Source organism: Nomascus leucogenys, chromosome 2 (assembly GCF_006542625.1).
Source record: "Nomascus leucogenys isolate Asia chromosome 2, Asia_NLE_v1, whole genome shotgun sequence".
In the NCBI taxonomy this organism is placed as follows: Eukaryota; Metazoa; Chordata; class Mammalia; order Primates; family Hylobatidae; genus Nomascus; species Nomascus leucogenys.
In genome coordinates, this window is record NC_044382.1 from 82,933,908 (window position 1) to 82,956,942 (window position 23,035).

General features: G+C 43.1%; 1 protein-coding gene across 1 annotated transcript in view; it reads left to right on the forward strand.

Annotated features, from left to right (window-relative positions):
* Window positions 1-1,372: 1,372 nt before the first annotated feature.
* CDR2 (cerebellar degeneration related protein 2) overlaps window positions 1,373-23,035 on the forward strand; it is a 29,588-nt gene continuing 7,925 nt past the window's right edge. Inside the window, exons 1-2 of the mRNA XM_003261443.4 lie at window positions 1,373-1,762; window positions 11,672-11,784. Of these exons, the coding sequence (XP_003261491.1) occupies window positions 1,684-1,762; window positions 11,672-11,784 (192 nt within the window). The 5' untranslated portion in view covers window positions 1,373-1,683. The remainder of the gene's footprint in view (window positions 1,763-11,671; window positions 11,785-23,035) is intronic.

The following is a 23,035-nucleotide window of genomic DNA, read 5'->3' on the forward strand; positions in this document are numbered from 1 at the left end:
TTTTGTATTTTTAGTAAAGATGGGGGGTTTCTCCATATTGGTCAGGCTGGTCTCGAACTCTCGACCTCAGGTGATCCGCCCGCCTCGGCCTCCCAAAATGCTGGGATTACAGGCGTGAGCCACCGCGTCCAGCCTCGAAAAACTCTTAATTGCTTCCCATTTTTAGTTCTGGCAGCTCTCTCCATATTTGTGGAAACTATTCATTGGATTATCAATGTAAGGTATTATCTGTCAACTCACTGCTAAAATAGATAGGATTTAACACTCCTCTTCACCTCTTCCCTTTCTGAATTTCTAACAGTTTATTACCTCATGTTCTAGAGATAATCTTTCAATTGTATACTTAAACCTCGATTTTTTTGTTTCGTTGCTCAAAGTTAGCTAGATATTGGCCCTGTTGTCTTCCATCGGCTGCACCTTTACCTTTACGTCAAGGTTGAGAACACTGACCTTCAGGTCTGTCATCCTGCTTAAGAGTTTCCGTGCTTTGTCTGCAAGATGGTGCTTAAAGCTTTACCTACAAGCAGTTATTTGCTGGGTTATGTCGGTGGAGGACAGCGTGCTCTGCCTCGCTGGCTACTAAGTGCTGGGGCTGCAGCCTGTCCCCTCCAGGTGCAATGTCACGTCCCCAGATGCTTAACTTGTGGTCTAGGGGTACCTTTTAAAAATCGTTGCAACACTGCTTACAATTTTCCCCCTCCAAATGGACAGCTTCGGGCATCCGTCACCGCCCCAGATTCTCAAGGGGGTCTGGTGCCCACCGTTTTAGGGAGCGTGAGTTTAATTCCCAGGGCTCAGATGTCAAGGAGATAAAAGCTACTGCTCAGTGGGCGTTTTCTCAACCCTAAACTCCCGATCGACCCCGAGTCTCCCGGCCGGACCCGGAGCAAATCTCAGAGTCAAGATGCGAGAAGGGGTGGCCGGGCGGCGGACCTCGGGCTTTCGGCACCCTTGCGCTTCCCGCCGGCACTAAGGACTCGCCTCGACAACCGCCCGCCTCTCAGGGGCCGGAGTCCTAGGCCCTCCGGCCTGCGCTGCCTGTCCACAGACGCGCTGGCCTTGGGACACCCGCCACAGGGGTAGGACGCGCCTCCGCCAGCTCCCCAGCCCGGAACCCAGAAGGCGCTCCTAGGAGCCTCACAGCGCAGATCAGGGGGCGGGCTTTCGGCCGCACCCCTTCACTCTTTCCCCGCCTTCTTTGTTTATTCCGGACCCGCCATTGGCTGCTTGCCCTCGAGACCGGGCCAGCCGCCGGTCTTCGGAGAGACGCGATTGGACGAAGTCCCTGCCGCTCGGCCAGCGGCCCGCTCGCGATTGGTTGAGGCGCCGCCGGGGGTTTGAATCGCATCCCCGGCCGGGGAGGGTTCTGCCAAAGTGCCACGTTGGGCCCGGCGGCGGCGTGAGACCCGGCGGCTGCGTGAGAACCCGATTCCAGGCGTTCGCGCCGTTAACGCCCGGCCGTTGGGGCCGTTGGGAGGCGCGAGGCGAGTCGAGGCAGCCGGCCTGTCGTTGGCGGCCGCCGGCGGGAACCGGGCTGAGGCGGCGCAGCGGGGTCTGGGCGGCGGCGCCGCGTCCCGCCCGAGGGCGGCTCTGGCTGAGGGCGGAGGGGCCGGGGAAGAGCCCGGGGCAGCGGCTGAGGCGGGACGGCGGCGGGGGCCGCTGCCCCTAGAAGACCCAGCCGAGATGCTGGCGGAAAACCTGGTAGAGGAGTTTGAGATGAAGGAGGACGAGCCGTGGTACGACCACCAGGACCTCCAGCAAGGTGAGGGCGGGGGCGCCCCGCGGGCGGGCGGCGGCCTGGCCCGGGAGGCCCCCGCTGCGAAACTGTTAAAAAGTTGCTTTTTCTGGCGGCGGAGGGTGCAGGTGCCGGGAAGGGCTCGGGCTCACCTGGCGGCGGGGCCGGCCATACCCACGGATCCCGCCCGCAGGAAGCCTCGGCGCGGGGCCCACGGCCCTGCTAATGCGCAGTTGAATATCAGCCCCGAGGCGCGTGGGGGCCAGGGATGCGCCAGGCACCGTTTTGAGCGCTTTCCGTGGATTAACTAGTTTAATCCTCACTGCATTCCTCCGAGGCAGACCCGGGTGAGCCAGTGTGTCCCGCAGTAAGTGGCAGAGCCCGCGAAGCCGCCCCCTCGCAGGCTGTCTAGCCCAGCGCCTTTCATGGCCAGTGCGGAGGGCCGGCTGCTGCAGGTGGTAGTTGTTTTGCGGTGTAGCGGGAGCTGTGCGCTCCGCACCGTAACTCCAGGAGACAGTAACTTTTGAAAAATTTATTAACGTTTGAGGGTACATAGTAGGTGTGTATATTTATGGGGTACACGAGATGTTTGGATACAGGCACGCAGTGTGAAATAAGCACGTGATGGAGAACGGGGCGTCCATCCCAGCATTTATCCATTGAGGTACAAACAATCCAATTGCACACTTTTGTTTTCCATTTTCCAGATTAGGAAAGCGAAGGTTAAAACGGTTAAGTGGCTTGCCTAAAGCTAAGTGTGGGAGGGAGTGTTTTTTGAACCCACACACTCAGAAGGAGGAGAGTTGTAGTCACTGCCCAAACCCCATCTCTTCCTTACCATCCTCGTTTACAGGTTTATTTTCAGTTGGGCGTTAAGCTGTTAGGCATACTTCACCAGATGCCAATTGAAACGACAGAAGAAAGAGCTCATCTGCCTCTGCCACTTTTCTTCAGTTTGCACGCCAGCTTTCACTTAGAAACATGCCTGCCGATGGTGTCTCCAGAGAACAGTCGTAGAGCAGCCCACACTTTGGGGCCAGTGGAGCCCCCCCTTTTTCTTATACTAATAGCAGGAGCTAGCAGTTGGGGAACACTTTTTATGTGCCTAACACTGATAGGCCCATAACACAGTTGCTCATTTAATTCTCCCAGTAACACAATAGAGGTAGTAATATTGGGGAGTGCTAGGGTTCCCCTTAAGACTCCAGAGCAAACATTCTTTTTTTTTTTTTTTTTTTTTTGAGACGGAGCCTCCCTCTGTCGCCCAGGCTGGAGTGCAGTGGCGCAATCTCGGCTCACTGCAGGCTCCGCCTCCCGGGTTCACGCCATTCTCCTGCCTCAGCCTCTCCGAGTAGCTGGGACTACAGGCGCCCGCCACCACGCCCGGCTAATTTTTTTTGTATTTTTAGTAGAGACGGGGTTTCACCATGGTCTCGATCTCCTGACCTCATGATCCGCCCACCTCGGCCTCCCAAAGTGCTGGGATTACAAGCGTGAGCCACCGCGCCCGGCCCAGAGCAAACATTCTTAACCGCTGTACTGAATACTGAACAATCCTCAGGAATTTTTCCAGGCATCTTCAGTTTCTGCAATTCTGTATAAATGCTTTCAGCTCTAATCTTGCAGTGAAAATTAACATCTCATTTAGTTGAATATTAAATGATCATGATGCTTGCTCATGCTAACCACTGAACATGGCAGAAGAAAAGAATGTAGACCTGAATAACTCAGAAAAGGAAAATAAAATGAGCACCTCTTTTGGAGGAAGATAATTCCTTAAATTAACATGCAATCACTTTAACTAAAGTAATTCACCTTTATTACACTTATAGAGTCCAAGCTACTTAGGGGTTGCAGTGCAGTGTTTGGCACCATCTTCTTTATGTCCAAGAGGCAAATTTATCATACATATTAACAAACCTGTTTTCAGATTTCCCCATAAGGATTGATGGCCTAGTTTGATAGGTTTTCCAGGATTTGTGAGGCAACCACTGTGCCATTGCAGTATTTCCCTATAATTTAATTTGTATCATCACAATTAAATATTTTTCTTTCCTGTATTTAAGAAGCATAAATCTTTAAGGGCATAGAGGGGGCAGGTTCTTTTTTCTTGTATTTCCAGCATCTAGCATAATACTTGGCACATACTGGAAGCTCAATTTTAATATTTGTTGAACTGCACTGAAGCACTCGCACAGAATCGTTTTCATGGCTGTTTTCCATCAGGTGCCTTAGTCCATGCTACATTCTCCCCCTGTGGGAGGTTGTTAGGAACAACCAGCTGTAACACTTCAATCTACCGAGCAGCAAGTGCAACGTGTCAGGGTTACACGTGGAATTCTCTTTAACCTCTGATCAAAATAAGGTCATCAGCTCTTCAAGTTTAACCTTAAAAACACAGGTCTGGGCTGGGCGCAGTGTCTCATGCCTGTAATCCTAGCACTTTGGGAGGCCAAGGCGGACGTATCACCTGAGGCCAGGAATTTGAGACCAGCCTGGCCAACATGGTGAAACTCCATCTCCACTAAAAATACAAAATTAGCCGGGTGTGGTGGCAGTCCCCTGTAATCCCAGCTACTCGGGAGGCTGAGGCAGGAGAATTGCTTGAAACTGGGAGGCAGAGTTGCAGTGAGCTGAGATCGTGCCATTGCACTCCTGCCTGGATGACAAGAACGAAACTCCGTCTCAAAACACACACACACGTTTGAACCTCTTTACTGCCAGTTGCATTTCTGTGTTTTTCAAAGGGCTGTTACGTTATCACTGTAGACTTTGACGTAACTCTCTGTGTCATAACCAACTATATGGAGTACGAGTAGAAGATGTGAAATTCCAACAATTATAACTTGTGAATATGGCCTGTGCAAGAATAAAGGCTACAGTGTGAATAAAAGAGTATCCTTTCTCCAGTTTTGCTAAGTTATATGTTAACTCCTAAACTTTTAACAGATTTTAAAACTTGTTCATTTCTCAAAAATGTATCATCTGCTCTTTGCCAGGTATTCGCCTGGGCCCTGGGGCCACAGCGCCTCCCCACATGAGTGGATAGGCAGGATTCCTACTCCCATAGAGTGAATGTTCCAGGAATCTGTTCGCTAGAGAAGCCTGGAGGTGCCACCTCATGGGATGTGCCCACTACAGCACCTCGTACATTGTAGGCCCTTGGTAGACACTTGCTGCTGAATTAAGTTTGGAAGCAGGTCTGTCATGTTAAACAGATTATTCAGCAGGTCTAGTGGGATTTTATGTGCAGGCATCTGTCCATTTTTTAACATCCTCATTATTACGGAGCAAGGCTTATTTGGAGAGAACTGCTGAAAAATTTTTTTTTGTTTTTTTTTTTTGAGGTGGAGTCTCGCTCTGTCCCCGGGCTGGAGTGAAGTGGCACGCTCTTGGCTCACTGCAATCTCCGCCTCCTGGGTTCAAGCCATTTTCCTGCCTCAGCCTCCCAAGTAGCTGGGATTACAGGCACGCACCACCACACCCAGCTAATTTTTGTATTTTTAGTAGAGATGGGGTTTCACCATGTTGGCCAGGATGGTCTCGATCTCCTGACCTCGTGATTTACCCGCCTCGGCCTCCCAAAGTGCTGGGATTACAGGCATGAACCACCGCACCTGGCTGGAAAACAACTTTTAATGATCCTGTTCTCAGTATCTTACAACTACAGAATGTTTTCCTTTAGCAGTAGAAGCCATGATCTGAATAGATTGAATCTTTGTATCAAAGTTTCCTAGGGTATCCTTTTTTAAATTGAAATTGCTGGAAAATTCTAACCTCAGTAAACTCTGGTCTACTATTCATACCTTGTTAGAAACATGTAAAGCTTTTGTGTAGGCGGGAGGAGAAAACCCTTTGCTGTTACAAAACACTTTGATGAAGAGACTGTCTTTTGTCAGAGAGCTGAGTTGGCTCAGTAGGAATACTGACAATAATCTCTGTGGGTAAGATCTTTTCTGGGACAGCAGGAGCCCTCAATGCAGGTAATGATGGTGCCTGCTTTGAAACATGCCCCGGGAACAAGGTGGAAAGACTTCAGAGACTGGATTTTCTTCTAAACCAGCTGCTATTGTCATTTGGTGAGCTGTGTAAACTTAGAATAAGGATTCAGGTTTCTGTTATGTGGATCAGTAAATGAACTCTTAGTTTAAAAGAATCCTAAAATTTCAGGATGAGTACATCCTCCTTGTGTACAACTATTTTGCTGAATCACTGTTTGGAGGGTTATTAAAACTGACAACATCATTTTTCTTGATATTTATATTCAAGTTTTCTGCTTTCCCAATTATAGTAACGTTGGCAACAGGAGTTAAAACAGAAGCATCACTAAATGACGCATTTGACTTTGTAATAGGAAAAACGTTCAGCCTTACTGTTAGTGAATTACTCCTACAGACTACCAGCTAACATGGGACTATGTTTTTTTTTATTTAAGAAACTAAAGTAAAATGGGAAAAATATAATCACAGTGGGATTTAAAGGTTTCAAAACTCTGGAAGAAAGGTTCTTAAAAAAAAATTACTTGGCTGCCAGTAGTAATTTTTTGCCTAAAGCATAGAGCTGAGTATCTGTTTAAAGCTAACAGTTTACACCATTAAAAATATATTATTACCTGCAAAGACTCATTAGTGAAAGAATATTCAACATACGAAGGTATTGATATGTTGAAATTCTCAAGCCTGCAATAAATCTACGGTATTTTTAGTAGTTGCCTAAGCCAGGCCAGTTCAATAGGATTTAGAAAAGACCCTCTTAATGAAAATTCTTTTTGTAATCCTGTAGAAATGAACAGGTGTACAAGGCTTCGAAACTATATTATTTCCTTTTCTTTTGTGCCTTAAAACTATAAGGGACAAGGCCGAGCGCAGTGGCTCACGCTTGTAATCCCAGCACTTTGGGAGGCCGAGGCGGGCGGATCACGAGGTCAGGAGATCGAGACCACGGTGAAACCCCGTCTCTACTAAAAATACAAAAAATTAGCCGGGCGTGGTGGCGGGCGCCTGTAGTCCCAGCTACTCGGAGAGGCTGAGGCAGGAGAATGGCGTGAACTTGGGAGGCGGAGCCTGCAGTGAGCCGAGATTGCGCCACTGCACTCCAGCCTGGGCGACAGAGCGAGACTCCGTCTCAAAAAACAAACAAACAAAAAAAACTATAAGGGAGATTCAATATTCTATTCCCTCTGCTAATTATTTAGAAAACTTTCTTGGGCTTACTGCCAGCTTTTGACCTCTTTTGGTTATGGAAGCCAGCTGCTACTCAACAGGAAATGAACTTTTTTTAAAGACAAAGTCCGGTGTCTTTAAGCTAACAGATGAAGTAATATCCTATTATACAGTGTGACTTCACAGGAGCTTTCTTGTAGTTGGGACTTGTTAAAATTCTATCCTTAACAGCCTATAAATATTTAGGAGATCGAGACTTCAGGTTTCTGAGCCAGGTTGGTGCTTTGTTTTCCTGGAAATAAGGATTGAGATAAGGACAAGTCTCAGATTCTTTTTTGTTTGCTATCTACTAAAGAGTGCTGTCCTTGGTATCTCTTTCTGCAGGAGCAGGGAAGAGGTTCCTGGCTGCTCTTAAGTAGCACAGGTAGTTCCATAACTGAATGAAAGTGGTTGGTGATAGTCTCAAGTCAGTCTTGATTCTGGGAGAGGTTTCAGCCCAGTTGGGTTTTTTTTTTTTTTTTTTTCCCTGCTAAGAGACAAGGTCCTGCTATGTTGCCCGTGCTGGTCTTGAACTCTTGGGCTCAAACAGTCCTCCCGCCTCGGCATCCCAAAGTGCTGAGATTACAGGTGTGAGCCACCACACCCGGTCCTTGGCTCAGGCTTTGATTGCTGGTTAAGAGCATCGTTGGTGAATCTGAGCCTTCCCAGTGAGGAATTACCACTTTACACATCTAAGAAGGAAAGACTTAAGTAATACCTAGTTAATGTTTTCATACTTTGTCTTTAATACAGTGTGGTAGCTTCCATGTGGGTCTATGTATACACATTACACACTCTGTGAGTACAAAATCATTTTTTCTGGAACATGTTGAGCCATACATAGTTCGTTTTTCATTTGGTGAAAACAAGGTATTAACTTGCCTGGGGTTGTATGTGCTTTCAATAGCAGAACAGGCAATAAAAACCCAAATAGTTGAACTCTAATTTCTCATTGCAATCTGTGAAAACAAGTAGAAGAAATTAAGTACCTCAACAAGGGGGACATTTGTATTCACTACCTTAAAGAAGCCTGCAGACCTCTCTTTCAATTGCCCTAAAACTCTGCAGATGAAGATAACAAAGAATCGTGATGAGAGTGAGAGTGAGAACCTGTTGACCTAAGAGTTTCTGTCTGATCCGTGACTCACCTTGGAGCTTGATTAGGTCAGTTAACAGCTTTGTGCTTCAGGCTGTCTCATCTGAGAAACTGGACAAAATACCTTTAAAGATATAAAGACTAATAATGTCTCTAGAAAACAAAAAGTAGGCTGGGCGCAGTGGCTCACGCCTGTAATCCCTAGCACTTGGGGAGGCCTCGGTGGGCGGATCACTTGAGGTCAGGATTTCGAGACCAGCCTGGCCAACATGGTGAAACCCCATCTCTGCTAAAAATACAAAAATTAGCCAGGTGTGGTGGTGGGCGCCTGTAATCCCAGCTACTCAGGAGGCTGAGGCAGGAGAATCGCTTGAATCCAGGAGGCAGAGGTTGCAGTGAGCCAAGATCGCACCACTGCACTCCAGCCTGGGTGACAAGAGTGAGACTCCATCCCCCCCAAAAAAATAAATAATGACAAGAAAAAGACTAATGTCTCTTAAATGCTTTGAGCTGTTTGTAAAAGTTCTGTGTTTTGTAAATACAAGTTATTTCATAGACTTAATGAAGTCTTTTTTTTTTTTTTGAAACAGGGCTTCACTGTATTTTTGGTAGAGATGACGTTTCACTATGTTGCCCTGGCTGGTCTCGAACTTCTGAGCTCAAGCAGTCCACCTGGCTCACCCTCCCAAAGTGCTGGGATTATAGGCATGACCCACTGCACCTGGCCTCTAAAGTCTTAATGAATGTAATAACTGTAATAGACATTGTTAGTTTTGAAATCACAAGAGAATGTATTTTAGCACCTATCTACCAGCAGTATACTGTTTTATTTTAAGTGGGGGTAAAATGTTTTTAAATGATCTGGAGTTGGGTGTGGTAGGTTTTGCTTTTTCCAGAGTGAAAACTAACCAAGTAGAATACTAATTATGCACTTGAATGGACATTACAACAACTAATGCTGTTGTTACCATTTACTCAATGCTAAGTTTTACTATCAGTAGTGGTGGATAGCCATTAAGCCTTATTTGTCAACCTCTAAAAATTAAGTTTAAAAATCATTATGTAGTGAGTTTCCTTGTTTTTATGATAAATGTTTTTCACAGTACTTTTATGACATTAACTGAGGCTACTTTCCATCATACCTAGAATAAAATTTAAACTTTACCTACCATGGGCTATAAAATCCTATGTGATCTGATCCCTCATGCTTCTATCATACTGGCTGCTTGTCAGGTTGTAGAATATGCCAAATTCATGGCAAGTTCTTCATCCTTCAAGCTTCAGCTAAAAGGTCTTCTCAGACCTTCCTTATGACCTCCCTTTCTAAACTGGGCCCTAGGCTGGGCACAGTGGCTCATGCCTGTAATCCCAACATTTTGGGAGGCTGAGGTGGGAGGATGTGTTGAGGCCAGAAGTTTGAGATCATCCTGGGCAGCATTGTAAGACCCTGTCTCTACAATAAATCAGTAAGTAAGCTGGGTTTGGTAGTGCATGTCTGTAGTCCCAGCTATTTGGCAGACTGAGGCAGGAAGATCACTTGAGCCCAGGAATCCAAGGGTACAGTCAGCCATGAGTGCACCACTGCACTCCGGCATGACAACAGAGCGAGACCATGCCTAATAAAGAGACAGAAAAAGAAAGCCCTTTGTTCATTATCACCAAATCCAGGTTTTTCTCCCCCACTTTATCTTTTAGACTTTATATTGAATTAGTCAACAAATCCTTTAGCTTTACTTTCAAAACATGTCAGAATTCTGCCCCTCCTCTCCATCTTCATCTCTGCCACCCTGGTCCAAGCCACCATCATCTCTCACCCAGATGACTGCAGTATCTTTCTGTCACTCTGCTCCCACCTTTGTCCCATTCACTCTGTATAACATCAGCCAGAGTGATCCTGTCAAACCTCCATTGGATTCCTTCATTTAGGGTAAAAGCCAAACTCCTGACCTCTTTAGTTAGGCCCTCCCCAAACTGGCCATCTTGGAGCCCCTCTGATTTGAGTCTTCCCCCTCTCCTCCCTGCCCAATACAGTCTGCTCCACCCTCCTCGGCCTCCTTAATGACTCAGTCATGCTTGCTCCCAGGTGCTTTGCACTTGCCTTGCCTCTGCCTGGAGTGCTGTTTCCCTGGATGGATCTACATGGGTCACTTATTCCGTTCCTTCACATATTGATTCTGATGTGGCCCTGGTCACATGTTCTTAAATTTCAGCCTCCCACATCCACACTCCTCCTGTACTTCTTCCTTGCTTTATTTTTTTCTCTTTAGCATTTATTGCTATCAAGTTTTATTATGCTGTTTCTCCCAGTAGAATATAAGCTCCATGAGGGCAGGGATATTTTTTAATGTGAGTTCCTTATGGCTCCTGGGCACCATCCCAGTGCCTAGAATAGTGTCTGATACTATTGAGTATATGCATGCATGCATGAATACTGTTTATCACAGTATGTGAGTTTAGTTACTCATTTGTCTGGCTTCCTCCACTAATCTGGGAATGTCGGCAAAGCAGGACTTCATTTTATTCAATGTTCTATAGCTAATGCTTAGCATAGTGCCTGGCAACAAAAACATTCATTTGTGAATCAATGAATATTAATAGTATTTTGCATGCGTATTGCAACTTAGTTTGTAAAGTACTCCTTTATGTATTATTTCATTTGATTTTCACAATCTTATATTGATAAGACAGTCATCTCTCTAAACAAGAATGCTAACTATAGGGGCCTTAAAGTCACCATATTGAAAGTGTTGTGGTAAATGATAGAACTGGGCCTGAGACTTAACTGCCCAGAGTGCAGTGCATTTCCCACTGTATCAAAGGACTGCTCCATAAGATTTACTATGCAGAGAAGTATTTCAATGACCTATGTTACAACTAGTGTCCTTTCTTATATTGTTAACTATTTTCATTTCTGGGAGTTGAGTATAATATAAACAAATCCTGTGTTATGGACATTATACGTAAGAATAGAGAGAGTTGAAAAATGAGGTTTAAAATAAAATATGGTTCTGTGCTAAATGGAAGTATGAGCTGACATGTAATTACCTCAAAAACCACATTTCTGTTTTGCTTTTCTAGTTGCTCATCTTACAGAAGGATACGAAGAGAAGTAGAGTGACCTGGGGCAGTGTTCTTAATGCTGATGTATTTTTCCTTTTCTTGACTTAATAAATTTTAGTCCCCTTAGGAGTCCAGGATATATGACAATAAACTTTAACAGTTGTATTCACAGCAGCCAAATTCATGGGAACTTTAAAGATTTTTGAAAGCTCCACCTGTACCTTGGCTCAAGGGTCCATTCAAAAAAGTAGACTGTCAGGATATGAATACATTCATTCTACTAGCAAATAGGATTTTAGAAGTAACACTGCGGAATGATCATTCCTGAACAAAATAACTGCATCTCCATAAAGTAGATGACTGTTTTTCACTTCTTACAAGTATGGGTACATAAGAGAATACATTACCTGCTGGAGGTATCAGTTTAACTGAATTTTAAGTAGAACTCTGGTTTCCTTCTGTGCCACTCCACCTTCCATTGGGATGTGACTTAAACTACATGTTCTTTTTTGAAGGACTGGGTTATATAAATTGTTGATGTGAGATCATTTGTATTCTAAGATTCATTTGTTGTGCTAGATCTTCAACTTGCCGCTGAGCTTGGGAAGACATTACTGGATCGGAACACAGAGTTGGAGGACTCTCTTCAGCAGATGTATACGACCAATCAGGAGCAGTTACAGGAAATTGAGGTAATTCACTTAGCAGGAGAGTTACACTTTTGACACTTCAGTGTGTTGCTGTTATGCCAATGACATACTGGTAAAATAACACTTGCAATTAGACGCAGCATTTTATTTTTTTAACACAAACGTTTTAGAGAATAAGAACCGCCTCCTGAGTAGCTGGGATTACAGGTGCCTGCCACCACGCCCGGCTAATTTTTGTATTTTTAGTAGAGACGGGTTTCACCATGTTAGCCAGGCTGGTCTCAAACTCCTGTCCTCAGATGATCCACCTGCCTCGGCCTCCCAAAGTGCTGGGATTACAGGCATGGGCCACCGCACCCGGCCTAAAAAATGCAATATTTAAGATATACAGAATGTCGTAAGAGAACAATACAATGAATACCCATATATCCACCACCTAGCTTAAGAAAGAAGACTACCCACACTGCTGAACTTCCCACCGGAGAGGGAACTTATACCTCCTCCTTGGTGGCATATCCCTTCCACCTACTACCAAACCATATCCTAAATTTGAAAAAAAATAAAAAATCATAGTTTCTGATTTCACAATGCGTTCAGATGTTTTGCTTCATTCAAATAATCATAAAATACATGTTGCTTTCTCTCTGCTGTGATCTTGATTTGTTTGCATTGTTGCTGGATATTTTATTAAAATACTACATTTTTGGCTGAGTGTGGTGGCTTACGCCTGTAATCTTAGCACTTTAGGATGCTGAGGGAGACAGATTGCCCAAGCTCAGAAATTCAAGACCAGCCTGGGCAATGTGGTAAAACCCCATCTCTACAAAAAAAATACAAAATTAGGCTGATGTGGTGGCGTGTGCCTGTAGCCCCAGCTACTTGGGGGACAGAGGTGGGAGAATCACCTGAACCTGGGAAGTCAAGGCTACAGTGAGCCATGATCGTGCCACTGTACTCCAGGTTAGGTGATGGGATCAAGACCTTGTCTCAATAAAAAAAAAATAATAATAATAATACCTTTTGCCTAGCTTAACAAACTAAAATGACAGATGCTAGACTAGGGCATTAAAATGGCCCTCCATGCTGCTAATCTTATAAATGGTCCACTTCAAGTAGTTCAGTTATGTGTAGGCCACTTGACTGTAAAGATAATCATGGATATTACCCAGTGTCCCATCAGAACACCTTTCTCCATGTCCCAATCCATGCTCCCCCCAAAAAGGGTGTGTACTTAAAATATAAGCTCTTCCCCCTCAAATTGGTACAGTAGACCCAGGACTTTCGTGTCTGTGCACAGAAAAATGTAAAAGACTCTAGAACAGTGAAGCAGTTCATCATAATGAGTGCTTACTAAAGCTTTGATTATTTCCTGAACCAGGTGCTGGGAATTCAAACAAGTGGAGAATTACACAGTCCTTCCTTAGAAGTGATCACATTATACAGTTTTAAACTTTTGAATACAAATAAACCTATCATCAAAACAAAGGCAAATGTACAATCTCAATATCCATTAATTTTACCTAGTAACATAAAAGGTGTATACAGTAGACCCTCCCCTTGAGCAGGATTTCTGAAATACATTTTTATAATTCTAGGAAGGTATGGCTTGCAATGATGTTGAAGTCACCAGGTACCATTTTTAGCATATTCTACATCAAAAGAGCGTAGAATATGTTTTACACTAAATTGAATTTAATGACCTACTGTAGGCTGGGCGTGATGGCTCAAGCCTGTAATCCCAGCACTTTGGGAGGCTGAGGCAGGCAGATCACTTGAGGTCAGGAGTTCGAGACCAGTCTGGCCAATGTGGTGAAACCTTGTCTCTACTAAAAATACAAAAATTAGCTGGGGATAATGGCAAGCACCCATAATCCCAGCCTAGGCAACAGAGCAAGACTCCATCTCAAAAAAAAAAAAAAAAAAAAAAAAAAAAAAAAAAGACCTACTGTAGAGTTTGCCAGAAACCTAAAATGCAGAAAAACTAGGCATTTAAAAACTATTAGGCCGGGCGCGGTGGCTCACGCTTGTAATCCCAGCACGTTGGGAGGCCGAGGCGGGCGGATCATGAGGTCAGGAGATCGAGACCACGGTGAAACCCCGTCTCTACTAAAAATACAAAAAATTAGCCGGGCATGGTGGCGGGCGCCTGTAGTCCCAGCTACTCGGAGAGGCTGAGGCAGGAGAATGGCGTGAACTTGGGAGGCGGAGCTTGCAGTGAGCCGAGATCGCGCCACTGCACTCCAGCCTGGGCGACAGAGCAAGACTCCGTCTCAAAAAAAAAAAAAACTATTAAACTAGGCTAGGCATGGTGGCTCACGCCTATAATCCCAGTACTTTGGGAGGCTGAAGTGGAAGAATTTGAGGGTTTGAGACCAGCCTGGGCCACAAGGTGAGACCCTGTCTCTAGTCTAAAAACAAAACTATTAAACTAGCCAAATGTTTTATGTGGTCAAGGAACTCTTTCCTACTTTGTTTCGTAGACTTTGTTTTTTAACTCAGTGGGAGATTTCAGAATAGTCCTAAACGATCATCACTGTTTGTATTTGTGTAGAGACATAGTCTTAATTGTATTATCGTAGTCTATGACGTTTATCTGAGGCCTGATTATTGCTAATAGTTAATAAATTGTATTGATGTTTCCTGTTAGAGCATTTATAAAACACTATAACTGGTACTTATTTTAGCATGTCTTTCAAGTGTAGCTGAAAGAAGTGTAAATATTTGTAAGTTGGGAGAATGATGCCTATTGATTAGTGTAGGAGATTACAAACAACTGCTTTATGATCTAAGTTGTCTTTGTTTTCTGTGGTATCGAGGATAATTAAACATTTAAGCTATATCATTGGTATTCTGAAAGTATCCAAAGATATCTGAGATTCTCTAAATCTACAAATAACCCTTCATTATCTAGTATTATCCATAAGATATTGCAAAGCATCATGGAAATGAAATAATCCAGTTCAGACCTTCATGATTAACTAAGTATAAAATTCGACCGGGCGCAGTGGCTCACGCCTGTAATCCTAGCACTTTGGAAGGCCGAGGCGGGCAGATCACGAGGTCAGGAGATCGAGACCATCCTGGCTAACACGGTGAAAGCCCGTCTCTAGTAAAAATGCAAAAAATTAGCCGGGTGTGGTGGTGGGCACCTGTAGTCCCAGCTACTCGGGAGGCTGAGGCAGGAGAATGGCGTGAACCTGGGAGGCAGAGCTTGCAGTGAGCCGAGATCGTGCCACTGCACTCCAGCCTGGGTGACAGAGCGAGAGACTCCGTCTCAAAAAAAAAAAAAAAAGTATAAAATTCATGTATAAAACTATTCAGGAGATTTAGCTTGGAATATTTCGGGAAACATATTCATGAGTCTCTTTTTTCTGTAATATGTAGTCCACTGGTTCCTAGATCTGAGCATTGCACAATGCAGTATTTTACTCTATCCAAAGCTGTTTTTTGGCTAAGAATAATTACTATCTTAGATTTCTTCACCACCATTACAGTTGACTTTCTTTTTTCTTTCCTTTTATAAGTTGCTTCATGAAAGTAAGTTTACAGTCTCAGTAGGGGAGATGAGATGGCAGTAATGGCTAAGCTCACTTACCAGCCAGGGGATTCCCACAGACTGTCCTTGCTGCGTGTGCCATCACAACTGTGCCTGGGCAGACGTAGAGATCACCATGTAGATTTCTGAGGTCCCTCTAATAGCCTAAAAGAATGCCCGATGCTCTTGTAAAAGTAACCAGGCAGCTAAAGAGCCTACTTCCTTGCTAAACGATGACCCTTGCATATGTTCCTCTTATTGCAACCTTCAGGAGGCCCCCTAAACTTTATAAGGGCCCTTTCCTTAATTTGAACCTTTTCAACATGTTTCTCCTCAACTTAAACTTTTTATTGAAATCTACATTACAGAAAAGGGCACAAATCTGAAGTGTATAGTTGATGAATTTTCATAAAGTAAACATGCCCATGCAACCTATTCCTAGATAAGGAGTTGAGAGCATTATCAGCCCATCCGGTCACTACCTGGTGAACTAGCATCCTAACTCCAACACCCTAGATAAGTTTAGCTTGTTTTTGACCTTTACATCAATGGAATCACTTGTACAAGTTTTAAAGTAATTGTTTAGAATGTTTATTGGGAATTAGATTACAAAGTAATCCACAACTGAGTGCAGTGGCTCACGCCTGTAATCCTAGCACTTTGGGAGGCTGAGGCGGATGGATCGCTGAGGTCAGGAGTTCGAGACCAGCCTGGCCGACATGGCGAAACCCTGTCTCTACTAAAATACAAAAAGTAGCTGGGCATGGTGGTGCATCCCTGTAATCCCAGCTACTCGGGAGGCTGAGGCAGGAGAATCCCTTGAACCTGAGGGGCAGAGGTTGCAGTGAGCCGAGATCCTGCCACTTCACTCCAGTCTGGGCGAAAGAGTGAAACTCCATCTAAAAAAAAAAAAAAAAAATCATTTTTTTAATTCAGAAAAATATATAGTTGAAGAACAAAAAATCAGCTCCTATCCCACCACTAGTGAAATTTAAAATGAGACAGTCCAAAAAAATGGTCTGGGAACAAACTCCTCTGAGTGAATGAAAAATAGTGCAGAGAACTGGTGAAAATACTAGGACAAGATCCCTAAGATTCTGACTTATTATGGAAATAGACAACTTGGACACTGCCAAAGGGTATTTTGTAAGTAGAACCACAAATATTCTTTCAGAGACTCTTGGAGGGTTTCAAACAATCCCCCTAAAAATTGATCAGTATTTTTGGTAGGCATAATTTTTAATGTAAAAACGAAAAAACAAAAATTTCCTTTAATGTAAAAACGAAAAAGGATTAAACTATTCAAAATAATGGTTAAACTGGCTTCAGAGAAGCCTGTAGCCTGTCTTACTTTTTTTCAGTGCTAATTTGAAAAACTTAGATAATTTTTTAAGAATCCAGAACAAGTTTTTTCTGTTCTAGGTGGGAGGAGGGGAGGAGAGAACTCTTACTTGGGAGAGTAATGAGATCAGACACCACTGGATTCATTTACACTTTCCTACAACCGTGTAAGCAGCCTACAGCCTTGTGTTTTGGTTACTTCCCTGCTTAGACACCTGCATTATCCCCTACAGGAGTTGTGCCTGGCACTCAAAGTAGTCTGGCCTTCAAGGCATCCCTTCTTTCAAGAGTTCATGCCCTCTTTGGAAATGAAAAAATATTTTGTGCTGCTTTTACTGTATGTATCAATATTCTGTTGTATATGATACTTAATTGATTTGCTTTATTTTCCTTTCCCCTTATTTCCCATTGCAACAATGAGCACTGTTGTTGTGTTTATTCATGGTCTTTCACACATACTAGGTAATTGATACTGTGCTGAAATCAGTATTTTAACAGAGGAGAAACAGCTTACAAAGGTCTTCTAATAATTCCTAAACTTTGGGTTTCCACCTCTGGAGATTTTTAAGGGAGGCAGAAGGGACTCTGGCCTCTGTTTTAGGAGATTCAGGTTTAAACCCTCAATTTTAATTGCAAATAGCTAGAGAACTTAGACATATGAATTACCCCTCAGATTCTGTTTCCTCCGTTGTGGAATGGTGATAATGCTTACACTGCTTTGGTGTAGGATTTTTCTGAGGGGATGAGATGATGGAAGCATATATATTTTGAACAGTATAAATTGTTACTTTGGTATAGGATTTTTCTGAGGGGATGAGATTATGGAAGCATATATATTTTGAACAGTATAAATCGTTGCGTAGTTTACCAATGTTTTGAGAATTTTAGTAGTGAGCCGGTGGTGGTGGCTCACGCCTGTAATCCCAGCACTTTCGGAGGCTGAGGCAGGTGGATCACGAGGTCAGGAGTTCAAAATAAGCCTGGCCAAGAAGGCGTCTCTACTAAAAATACAAAAATTAGCTGGACGTGGTGGCGGGAGCCTGTAATCCCAGCTACTCAGGAGGCTGAGGCGGAAAATTGCTTGAACCCGGGAGGTGGAGGTTGCAGTGAGCCAAGATTGCGCCACTGCACTCCAGCCTGAGTGAAAGAGTGAGACTCCATTTCAAAAAAAAAAAAGAATTTTAGTAGTGAAAAAAGTCTTTAAAAATTTGTATGGATATATAATAGCTTTACATATATATGGGGCGCATGTGACATTTTGATACAAACATACAATGTGTAATGATGAAATCTAAATTGAGATAACCATGACCTCCAACATTTATCATTTCTTTGTGTTGGGAATATTCCATATCTTTTCTAGGTATTTTGAAGTATACAATAAAATATTGTTAACTATAGTCATGAGAGAACTTTAATTCTGAAAAAATAAATCTTCCAGAATTACTGGCAATAGACTTTAAAAACAATCTAATCCCACAATTTTAATAATGGGATTATAGGCGGTTTCTATTTTCATATTCATGCCTCCTGCCACCAAATTTCTACAGGGGAAATATATTACTTTCATCAGGGGAAAGAGATTTTTCAAAAGTAATAGGAAATATTTCTTCACTATTGTGGAAGTTAATTTTGATACTAAATTCAGAGGATTTAGGCTGTAATCCTTAATTTCAGGATAATCCCAACACTGCTTACAAGCCAGATTTCCACTCCATTTCTATGCGTTTTTACTTGGGGTCGTTTGTTTCTGTCTTTCCCTGTGTTCCAGGTTAGGATTCCACAATTGCAAATAGGTATTTATGTAATTCTGCTGGCCTTTGTTTTTTAAAGTTTTACCTTAATTGTAAAGGTGGGCTGTTTGTAGCTTTTATACATAACTAGAACCTTGTACTCATAGTTGAGGTGACAGTCTGTGCAAATTCCTGTACAGTGAGATAAACCCAAGGCATTTTGCTACAAGTTGACATTTTTGCCCACATTTCTGCTACCCCATGACCCCCTTCCCCCACTGTTTTGCTTTAAATGTCTCCCTTTCCTGTTTACTATAGCAGTCAGATTCATTGGAGGCTGTGTATCAAAGAGAAAACCAGCATGTCAGCAGCATGTCTGTACCTTGAGATGAGAGGTAGGAAATAAGCTAACCCATTTCCTTCTAGATTCAGAAAAAAATGAAGCACTGACTCCATAGACCTAGGTGTCTGGCCTTACATCAGTACTTGCTTAGAGATCTCATCATTTTTCTTTAAGTTGCTGACTGGTTTTGTCAGACTCTTCTGTAGGTCCCCTATAACTGAATCTTGGAGAAGTGAAGGGCTTTTCTGATTAATTTTGGTTTCATATAATAAGATTAAGCTCCTACCATGTGAAAACAAGCTCCTTGGCATTCTTTAGATTGTTGCTAAAGCCAAGTCATCTAAGACCAAAATATCACAAGTTCTTAAATGGTTTCATTGTGTTGTTATCACAGGTATCACAGGTTTTTATATATCAAACAAGGAACTTTCTATAGTTTCTTATATGGCCTGTTTGTACTTATTTGCATATTGACTTGTTTCCTGTATGTTGGCCACAACTCTAACTTGAACATTCTATCTTTAAGAGAGCAACAACTTGAGACCCATCTGGTATCTGGTAGGAACTGTAAAAGTCTCCCCTTCAGATTACCGGGGGCAATTGGTACCATGGGAATAAATACAGAGAAATAATCTATAAATGGAGAAGAGGGGAGAGAATTCATGGCTAATAGGCTGTTTTCCCAAGAGGGCTAAAGCCAAAGCCCTTCTCAAAACCTTTCAGTTAAATCCCCCTTGACATCTCACAGTCTGAGTCATGCCAAGCACAATAAGCTGTTGTGAAGAAAAGTCTAGAAACTGCCAGTTTGCCGGTATTTTTTTGGCCCCTACTGTGTGTCAGGAATGGACTAGATACACAAGAGCCTTCCATTCTTAGAAGACTACAGTACTGGCCTGGCATGGTGGCTTATGCCTGTAATCCCACCACTTTGGGAGGCCGAGTCAGGTGGATCTCCTGAGGTCAGGAGTTCAAGACCAGCCCGGCCAACATGGTGAAACCCAGTCTCTAATAAAAATACAAAAATTAGCCTGGCGTAGTGGTGCAAGCCTGTAATCGCAGCTACTCAGGAGGCTGAGGCAGCAGAATCGCTTGAACCTGGGAGGCCAAAATTGCAGTGAGCTGAGATTGCGCCTCCAGCCGGGGCAACAGAGTGAGATTCCATCTCAACAACAACAACAAAAAAATTGAATATTATTGTATTGTTTTGAGAGAAATCAAATTTAGGGTACCTTGGGAATGCTGTCGCTTTAGACCTGCTTTAAGGTGGTCTTCTTTCTTTCTTTTTTTTTTTTTTTTTTTTTTTTGAGATGGAGTCTTGTTCTGTTGCTGAGGTTGGAGTTCAGTGGCATGAACTTGGCTCACTGCAACTTCTGCCTCCCAGGTTCAAACAATTCTCCTGCTTCAGCCTCCCCAGTAGAGTAGCTGGGATTACAGGCATACACTACCTTGCCTGGATAATTTCTGTATTTTTATTTTATTTTTTAGACGAAGTCTCGCTCTTGTCCCCCAGGCTAGAGTGCAATGGCATGATCTCGGCTCACTGCAACCTCCATCTCCCGGGTTCAAGTGATTCTCCTGCCTCAGCCTCCTGAGTAGCTGGGATTACAGGCACCTGCCATCATGCCCGGCGAATTTTTGTATTTTTAGTAGAGACGGGGTTTCACCATGTTGGCCAGGCTGGTCTCAAACTCCTGACCGCCTGCCTGAGGCGTGTGATCCGCCTGCCTCGGCCTCCCAAAGTGCTGGGATTACAGGCGTGAGCCACCACACCTGGCAAATTTTTGTATTTTTAGTAGAGACGGGGTTTTGCCATGTTGGCCAGGCTGGTCTTGAACTCCTGACCTCAAGTGATCTGCCCACCTCAGCCTCCCAGAGTGCTGGGATTACAGCCATGAGCCACAGCGCCTGGCCAAAGTGGTCTTAAAAGGCTTCTGAAGAGGATATGTTTGAAATGAGGCCAGAAGGATAACTGGAATTTATAATCTTTGGTGCCATGGATCCCTTTGATTATCTAATGAGATCTATGATAATTCTCTTAAAATTCATTGAATTACAAAGGAAATCTGTTATAATGAAATACCTGTCAAATATTGAAAAAAGTAAATTTGTGATATTATATAGATATGTGTTAACATATTTAATAACAAGATCTAGAAACCACCATGATTTCAAATAGTGATGAAGGTAGGCAGTAAATCAAGATTTCTGCAACTATATTGCAATATGAAAATACCTGTGATTTCTGTTGATGAAGAAGTCACAGATAAACCTAATACTACTGGTGGTTTATTGCCTCTGTCAAAAGAAAAAATTACGACAAACATAGTATAAAGATCTTAATTAGCTTTTATTTGAGATTCTAAAGTTGGGCAACACCTCATTCTTAGAGAATGAGGGTTTCAATGAGCTGAGCAGAGGAAGTTGGTTTTATAGACGGGGCTGAGGAAAGCAGAAACAGAAAACAAAAAATGGGTGGTTTCAAAGTTAATTTATTTGTAAAGGTTAAAGCAGAGGGAAGTCCCTTATGCTGGCTAAAACTGGCATGTTTGGGGGTTTGGCTATTATCTCTTCTAATTTCTCAGAAGTCAGATGAACAACTTTGCTTTGGCTTGCTGACATGGAACTTTAGCATAAGTGACTCCATTTTGGTTTGGTTTGTTGGGCCTAGGGCAGGGACTCAGTCCAAACCAGTGGTCTCCTATAAATTTTAACAGATCAATTAGTACTTGAAAGAAATATCAAATTTCATTTAGAAGTTAGCAAAAATGAAGATGTAGCTGTTCAGACCCTTTAAATTCATCCATGTTCACAGACCCTCTAAAGTCTATCCATGGACCCCAGGCTAAGAACTGCTGGCTTAGGTGGAGCCAGCCAGGAGAAGTACATCCTCCTGGACAGGGGATGGTAAAGGCATTAGAGGAGGGAGGCACTTGCCTTGCAGTGTGGCAACTCCAAAAAAGGCAAAGATATCTCCCCTAAGTGTGAAATTTTAAAAAAATCAATAGCTAACAAATGAAGCTGGAAAAACCACTTAAGAGACAATTGGGAAAATATTAATGCTGAAACATAATAGATGTTAAGGAATTATTGAGTTTTTTTCCCTTAGGAATTGTGGTTAAAATAAAAAGTGCTAGAAATGTATGAAGATGTATACTTGAGATGCCTTGGATTAGCTTTAAAATGATTGGAGAATGAAGAAAGTAGGAGAGTAGAGATGAAATAAGATTGGCTGTATGTTGATAATTGTTGAAACTGGTTGATGGGTACATGGGAGTTCATTAAACAATTTCTCTGCATGTATATATGTTTGAGATTATCCACAATAGAAAGTTTTATTTATTTATTTATTTTTAGACATAGTCTCACTCTGTCGCCCAGGCTGGAGTGCAATGGTGTGATCTTATCTCACTGCAACCTTTGCCTCCTGGATTCAAGCGATTCTCATGCCTCAGCCTCCCAAGTAGCTGGGACTACAGGCGTGTGCCACCATGCCTAGCTAATTTTCTTTTTTTTTTTTTTAAAGTAGAGAGAGAGTTTCATCATGTTGGCCAGGCTGGTCTTGAACTCCTGACCTCAAGTAATCCACCTGCCTTGGCCTCCCAAAGTGCTGGGATTACAGGCATGAGCCACCACACCTGGTCCACAATAGAAAGTTTTAAAATGCAGTGGATGAGATTAGCCATCTGTAGAAATTCAGTATTTGTGTGGACTGAGAAGTTAGGAAGGATCACTCAAGCAAGGTTAAGGTAACTAGTTTGTAATTTCAGGGAATTAATGATTGTAAGAACATACCAAAGTGAAACGTTATGATGAAGAATGCTGCTGTGGTACAGTTAAAATATAACCTAATCTTAATGGATAACTGCATCTGAGCTGAGCCCTACGCAGGGAGATGGTGAGCATTAAGCTGAAGAGTCATCATTGATCCAGTGAATGCCTGTGTCTCCTAGACCCAAGAGAAAAGGACATTGGTCAGGGCAGGGGACTTCCAGGATTTTCCATGTCCAAGATCAACATTTCTCTAAGTGTGATCTGTGGACTGCCTGTACTAATATCACCTGGGTTTGTTGCTAAAAATGCAGAATCCTGGCTCTACTCCAGTCTCAGCCTTTTGAGGGGAAGGGACCCAAGTTCTTAGACTTTAATAAATCATCTTCCAGGTGAATCTTAGCACATGTAAAGTTTGAAAACTGTAGCTTTAAATAAAGATGACAGTAGCTTCTCCTTATTGAGCAATTTACCATCTGCCAGCTCTCATGCTGAGCTCTCTACATATATTAACGTTTATGTAAATTATATATTTGTATATGTCAGGGAGGAAAAATATTTTTTTCCTCAACC